The 7,500-nt window shown below is 32.6% G+C and overlaps 1 protein-coding gene across 2 annotated transcripts in view; it reads left to right on the forward strand.

The window, feature by feature from the left end:
* Positions 1-6,181, forward strand: part of LOC113826231 (RING finger protein 141-like) — a 10,298-nt gene extending 4,117 nt beyond the window's left edge. Inside the window, exons 3-6 of one of the 2 annotated variants that reach the window (XM_027379101.2) lie at positions 389-560; positions 786-864; positions 1,405-1,714; positions 3,520-6,181. In XM_027379101.2, the coding sequence (XP_027234902.1) occupies positions 389-560; positions 786-864; positions 1,405-1,714; positions 3,520-3,679 (721 nt within the window). In that variant the 3' untranslated portion in view covers positions 3,680-6,181. The remainder of the gene's footprint in view (positions 1-388; positions 561-785; positions 865-1,404; positions 1,715-3,519) is intronic. The other variant, XM_027379102.2, reaches the window with a different exon arrangement.
* Positions 6,182-7,500: the final 1,319 nt, after the last annotated feature.

Below are 7,500 nucleotides of genomic sequence, written 5' to 3' on the forward strand. Positions count from 1 at the left end.
TCTTCTCTTTCATCCTTTCTCTCTTTCTTTACCAATTATTTACTGCAGTGAAGGATAACAGATATCGTATGTAGAGGAAACCGTTGAGTTGATGTTGCCAGATAATCCCAGGTCGTGATTGCCTGGAGTTCAAGGCGTCATGTTTACTGATTCGCGAACAGTTTAGCTTGCGAGACCTCATGATTGAACAGTTATGTTGGCATTAGGGAAACTCTCTGGCTTCAAATGTTCACTGCCTGGGAAATAATTTTAGATTAGTTTTATTTGCTTCATTATTGATTTTTTTTTAATTTGTGATATGGAGCATTTATGTTCGAAGTCTTTAATGAATGGATGTATATTTATCTTCAGAAATTATATATGTTATGTGAAATTTTTATCCAAACAGATGTAGAGAGTACAAAGATAGCGAGGGTCACGTCCTTGTATTTGCTGTGAAGAAAGGTACAGATTCCACGATATTCTGGAAAGCAACAGTTCGTATTGCATGTGTGAAACTCAATACATCGACAAATAAGGTCCAATCGTACAGGCTTCTCAATATACGACAATTTCTACAGGTAAGCAGCAATGGAAAATGCAGTTATAGGTTTGCATGGAATGTGAATTTCATATATAAATGTCTAATGAATGAAACTATGTTGGGAATTTTCTAGGAATCCCTTGAAATTATTTTGTTGTTCTTTCATGAGAAATGTTGGTAAAAAGAAATTAGATGATATTCCTCAAGTCATGTGAGAAAACTCAATTATTTTATACAGTGTTCAAAAATGTTTTTTTTTCAGGTATTCCGTCGTATAACATATGAGTGCACAGGTGGCTCCTTAGGTGGTGTTGAAGGCATGCTTGGTGTTGATTCTGCAGGTAAGCTTATTTACACTGATATTTGAGAAACAAACTTATAGGATTTTTACCAAGGTGTATCACTGAAACAGTTAACTCTTTGATTCCAAGATACCATATACAGTACATGCCATGTCCACTGTGATTTAGTTTATTTTTGCACACACACAAATGGAATGAGTTATTAGTACTACCTGATCTCACCTGTTTACCCTTTTCCTTGATTTTTGGAATTATATTTATTTTTTATTTCTAAGTGAAGCTAGAATTGATACTCATAATATGATAATCCCAGAGTCAAGAGTGATAGTAATGATAATATTAATGTTATTAGCAGTATTAGAAGAAATTAAGAAATTTCCCCAAAAAAGTTTAGATTCGGGATATCAGGTGAGGTTAGTGAGTAAGTACTTGTGAAGCCATCTGTGTTCAAACAAAATAAGCATGATAAAATACAGACTAAATTTTAGCCTCTATGAATCAATGGGCCTTCATTGAAGCAATAACTTTTCATGTTTGTACCTCCATTACATAATATACATTTCTGTAATGTTTCCAAAGATGGCAGTTCAGCTGTGCGGAGCGAGGAAGTGTCTGTCCCTCCTACTATGGCAGCGTCGATGGTCCTGGGAAGGATGCAGGAGCTCCAGGGCGGGACAGGAAACCCCTTGCAGGAGGAAGATCTACGAAGTGATGGTGCCACGGGGACCTGCGGAACGAGTCTGGAGGAGTGCGTCATCTGCCTGGAGAGACGGCCGGATGTGATCCTCCCCTGCGCCCACGCCTACTGCCTCCCCTGCATCGAGCAATGGTGGGAATATGCTAGCCCCTCCTCTCAAGAATGTACTTCCAGCAGTGTTGTGTACTCCATGTAAGAGAGAGAATGTCGATTTGCAGGGTGCTTTCGAACCCTCATATCTTCTGCTGAAATTGCTTTGCTTGCTTGCCTTGCTCACACTAAACCTCTCTCTCTATCCAGTCTTGCATTTGGTCGTCTTGTAGGGGCACATGTGGTCAATCATGGAAGGATCTCTGGGGTGATTCTTACTATTTTACTAAGCTTAAGAATATTATTTTTGTTTACTTCATATTCCATAAAATTTTCTTGTTTTAAAGCAGTTCAGTTTGGATTTTCTTATTTGATTACTTCTGTGATTCCCTTTTCCTCTTTGTTCTCTTATGATTACTTTAAATCATTAGTCATCTTTGATATTATTTTTCATCATTACTGATTTTGTATTTGATATAATCTTTATAATTTTCTGTTGGCATGAATAAATCCTGTTTTATATATGCTTGCTGTTTTATAATTAGTTTAGTTTTTGTCTTTTGTTATTTTTAATGTTGGATGAGGAATACAGAAGTATGATAAAAAGCATAAATATGAATAAAAAGTAATTATATGTAATTTTTATGAGTTAGAAATTTAAGATGGAAAATGCCAATAAAACAAACAAATTCTGAAAACCAAGAGATGTCCAAAGCGTGAAGGGAAAAGAAAAAAAAGAAAAAAACGGGTAAATTCTATGACTAGATGCCCAAGTGAAGCAAAGATCCCCATGAGAGACTTCCAGTTTGTCATGTAGACATTAAAGTCTAGTACTAATAGGTTGTGTATGTATGTTAATCTAATGTTTGTTTAACTATTTGTGATTTTCTAATAACCGTTAACCTCTTTGTGTACTCGTATTTTATATAAGATTAATGTTGTATAACTTCAGCTTGCTTGCATTTGCTCTGTCTTGCATTTCGTGCATTTTCGTAACCCAGCAAGTTTGAATAACTCTTTTCCTAACATCGTAACAGGCAAGTTGGTTGAATTTTGTTTACTGACAAGGATATGATTAGTGAACGGAAATTATTTTCAATTAAAAAAAATCTTACCAGTTGGAGGAATGCTCTATGTAGGGCTAAAGGATTTTCTGTACAAATAGAATTTTTCAATATATATAACAAAATATTACAGATATAGAGAAGGCAGAGATGTAATATAGATAGTTTTTTCTTTTCTTTTCTTTTCTGTTTGTTTTTTGGGGAACAGTTTGAATACTCAACATTTTTATTACTTTCAGGTTATAAATGTTGCATATTTGCACAGGCATAGAAGTACTCGCACGATGCTGGCACAAGAATACTTTTAAAAGTGTTTAGAACTTGGCTAATATTTAATAGCTGAACAAAATACACAAAGTTATATTCAGATGCTAAGATGTATCAATAAGGGTAGAGCACTAATGACAAGATAAAGGTGATCTTTGTAAAGAAGTAATAAGATTTTTGTATTTAGAATTTTTTATGCATATTTGTCAGTAATTTGATTCATTGGCAGATTGAAATGTTGGCATTTTATTTTTTTAAAATAAAATAAAACTGCCCCTTATAAAAGTCAATTTGGCCACATGGTTATTTCCATAAATAGTAAAAAATACACTTTGTGTGTGTGTGGGTATATATGTGTATACATACGAAGTATATATATGCTAACACAAATAGCCTTCTTTGTGTAAATATGATTATATAGCTTCTCACAAAAGGCAGACATTAATGGGAATAAAATCATAATGACTCCAAATACAGTTTGTTTCTTCTCGTGGGTTTGCCGTTGCCTTCAACATATTCTTGTAAACAGCAAAGTCACACAGTCACATTTCCTTTATTTTGATCTACCCTTTACAGGTCTGTTGTGGACAAGACGTGCCCCGTGTGTCGCGAGTCATTGAAGAGCACAGACGATACTTGGGTGCTGTCGGAAGTGCCAGACGACGACCAGGTTAACGAAGAGATCCGCAGAACGTTGATCGGCTTGGCAGGAGACAAGGCTCAGAGTCCTATGTAAAAAGCAGAAGAAGGAAAAATGAGAAGGGAGAATCAATAAAGTAAAAGAAGTAAGAGGAATAAAAACAATCAGGAATTGTGGAAAATAAATCTGAATTTCTTTTTCTTTGAAACTGTAAATAGCAAATATAGTACATGAAGTACAGATTTTACAATACATAATTATTTGGAATCTTTATAATGAGTGAATATATTTTTTTTGCTCTTTTTTTGAAGTGGCAGTCATAGATAATGCCATACTCTATGAATGAGTTTAAGCTAGAAACTCCGGACTTACTGGAACTGGCATAATGTAGGATTTTGACTTCAAGAAAAATGAAATATCGGTACACGAGATCAAAAGTATATAGTACCGCAGGAGAGCATTTTGTATGCCAAAAATAAGAGCAAAGGAAAATTATACCATACATTTCCTTCTACCACAATTGAGGACTTTTCAAGGAGGTGTCCAAATGTTGTGATGTTATTCACAGTGTGGAGATGAGTGTGAAATATTTTACTTAAAAAGATACATAGATAGATGAATACATAAATGCATAGAAAGGAAAGGCTCTGAGTTTTAAGTGCCTCAAAGAAAAGGGTCTTTGTAAATTGTGAATCTCGGAATTATAAATGCTGTTTTTGTTATCATTACAATTATGATATAGACAATAAAAATGCATTCCCATTTCCCAAGACAAAAGCCAGTAGGTGAAGATTAGTAAAGCTAACTTACAAGAGGTCCGTGCTTCAGAATGCTATGTTTGGGCTGTCATAATAACTGTAGTGCAGAGTTATCATAGGGAAAAGATGACACTCCAAATGCCAAGCAGTCAGGCATTAATTTTTTCAGGACTAATAATCAAAGCAAGAAGATTATTTACATAAGCCTTTTCTCACATTATGTATTTATTTTTATTGTTTTCCTATAATCTTAATCATTTTTTTCCCATTATTTGTTTCACATTCTGTTGATTCAAACAAGTCACTGTGAACTCAAAGACAAAAATTCTTTATTGACTCATAGTTTGCCTGCGGACTCTGCTGTGGCAAAAGTTATTGTACTATGAATATGTAAATATATATATATATGCATGTGTATTTTTAGCCCCTTATATGGATACAGCTAATGGTTTTATACAGAATAATCCATGCAATTGTATAATGGAAGCATCATACCAAATACATTAATATTACTTGTAATAAATAGTTTTATTCATCTAGTCATGCATTTAGCAGTTTATGGAAATTCAGTGTGTAATTTTCACATGAAGAGCTGTGGCATTGTGCTTACAATTTGTAATTCTGTATTATCAGACTCAGGATTAAGCTGGATATTGTATCTGCTTTATTGAGAGTGTCTTCATAAATACAAGGTTTTAGGACATCAGATACTGTAATGAGTATTGTTTTTTTGCGGTGAACATACAAGGAAGTTTGTTGGATGTAAGATAGTAAGGCTATATAAGAAAAGAAAAACATTGTTTGGTTAGTATCCTACACCTTTCAATCTGAGAAGACTCAAATCTTTTTTTTTTTACATATGTATCCATTTTATTTTATATTTAATTTATGATGAGTTAAGATCTATATACCACAGACAGTGTACATCAGTACTTGATACATACTAGTCTGGCTGCATGAACAGGATTCATAGCATTTCTTGCATAAATTTCATAAAGAGAGAAACATTTACTTGGGTTGAAGGGAATGCTAACCAAATATTTTTTTTGTATGGCCTAATTATGTCCATTGAGATAAATATGTATTGTAGCTCTTTTGCTTGAGGAACAGATTGCTTTGAAGTACTTACTAAAAATCACACTTCTTACTTACTTTGTAGTGGGTATGGTTCAAACACAGGTTGAAATTATTGAACACAGTGGAGAAAGGAATGTCACTGTGGCTGTCAAAAAATTAGTGTTTTGTATATCAAAGGTCCCTCTAATTTTGTGCTCTAGGTGATAACTTCAAGTGTATAAAGGAACCTTATAGATGTATGTAGTCTTTGTTTTGAGTAAGATTTACACATAAAGACTAATTGTAAGTTCTGACTAGATGTGGTAAAGAATGTGAAACTGATGATTTAAAAGCATTCACTATTTCTAGAAGTAAATTGTGACTTCAGGGGGTATATAATCTTTGCTATTGATGTATTTTTCTGTCAGTAATCAAGAAAGAGAGTTGGCTGACATGTGAACAATAGTTGATGTTCAGATATTGTGATATGGTTTTAACATACTTTTTGGTCTTGTGGAATGTTAACATTGAAAAGGAATTGAAAAATTAAGAATATATATGAATTGTTATGTTCATGATTTCTCAACACACAGGTCTTATGGTTGCCGTGGATAGTATTATTTAGCACAAGTGGTGTAAGCTTTACAAAATGTGACTTTGCTTTGAAGAAATGTTTACAGATTTTATTATTCTGTGGGCTCTTAAAGGCTTAGCTACAAAAATATGTAGTACAGGTAGTAAATAATGAGGAGTTGAACTGTTTTAATAAAATTAAAAAGATTTTTATTTCTTTTCTTTTTTATGGTGTTGACCCAGGCTTTGATCAAAACGTGGTATTATATTTCTCTGATACTGATAAATAGGTTATCAAAGTAGGAATAGTAACATTATATATATATATGAAAAAGACATTATGAATGGGTAGTTTACTTTTTTTCAATTTCTGGAATACATAAATTAATTTGTTTATTATTTTTAATATGTATTTAGTAAGCAATGAATTATGATAAAGCTATATAAGATATTATTTTTCTAATTAGTCATTTGAACTTTATGACTGCCTTGATTTTTTAGATTAATCATTTATTTCTTTATTTCATTATTAATTTGTTTATTAATTCATTGAAGAAAGAAAATAATGCTGGATGCACAATGGGGAACATATATGTCACTTTGTAAACATGCGAGTGGTTATGTGGATCTATGACATGAAGGCAGCTAAATGTATTGTTTATTTTGAAACATTTAACAAAGAAATGGAGGAATTTTTATGGTGAATGGTAGTCAGGATTGCTATGGCATAGTTTTTTGCCCGAGTAAGTTTCCTGAATACTGATCACTTAACTCAAGATTTTTAAGAGTAAAAGAATTAGTAGAATTGATGTAGTCATTGCAATATGGATGAGAAACATAATTTTATAACCTACAGATGGTATTAGCTTTAAATATATTCCAGGAACACCTAAATATATACATAAACTCAAATCTAGGACCGATTGCTAGAAGAGCCAATGTCCAAATATGGCCATTTTGAGATGTCCACCACCAAACTGGAATCTTTTTTATCTATAAGTGTTATAAAGGCTTATATGATCAAGGACATTAGGGACACTACACGCTTTGAAATCCAATATACTGAAAATCATGTGTCCCAATGTATGACTGGTTGACACAAATCACTGCATTTTGAATATGTGGCAACGGAAAGCTTCAGGTTGACCACTTTTACTATTCTGGATTTTCTTTAAAGTCAATATATCATTTTCAGTATACAGGTATACAGTTAGAATGTTGATGTGAATTACAAAGTTATTATCAAAGGAATTTAAATCTATTTTTTATTTTTAAGCCATGGAATGGTAGAAAAAAATAGAAATCAAATTAGGACAAATTTTAACAGTAATACCAATAGATGTCTTATGATTTATCAATTAATTAGAAAAACATTTGAAGGATTTGTTTTGAAAGCACTACAATAAGAAAATACATATTTTTTGTTATGAAATATACATTTATTATTTTCATTAATGTCTGCAAAAGGACTAGATAAATGCAACAGAGATTGATTGGTCACAAAAAAAAAATTGTTGATTATTATTGGCT

This window comes from Penaeus vannamei, chromosome 3 (genome assembly GCF_042767895.1).
Source record: "Penaeus vannamei isolate JL-2024 chromosome 3, ASM4276789v1, whole genome shotgun sequence".
Taxonomy (NCBI): Eukaryota; Metazoa; Arthropoda; class Malacostraca; order Decapoda; family Penaeidae; genus Penaeus; species Penaeus vannamei.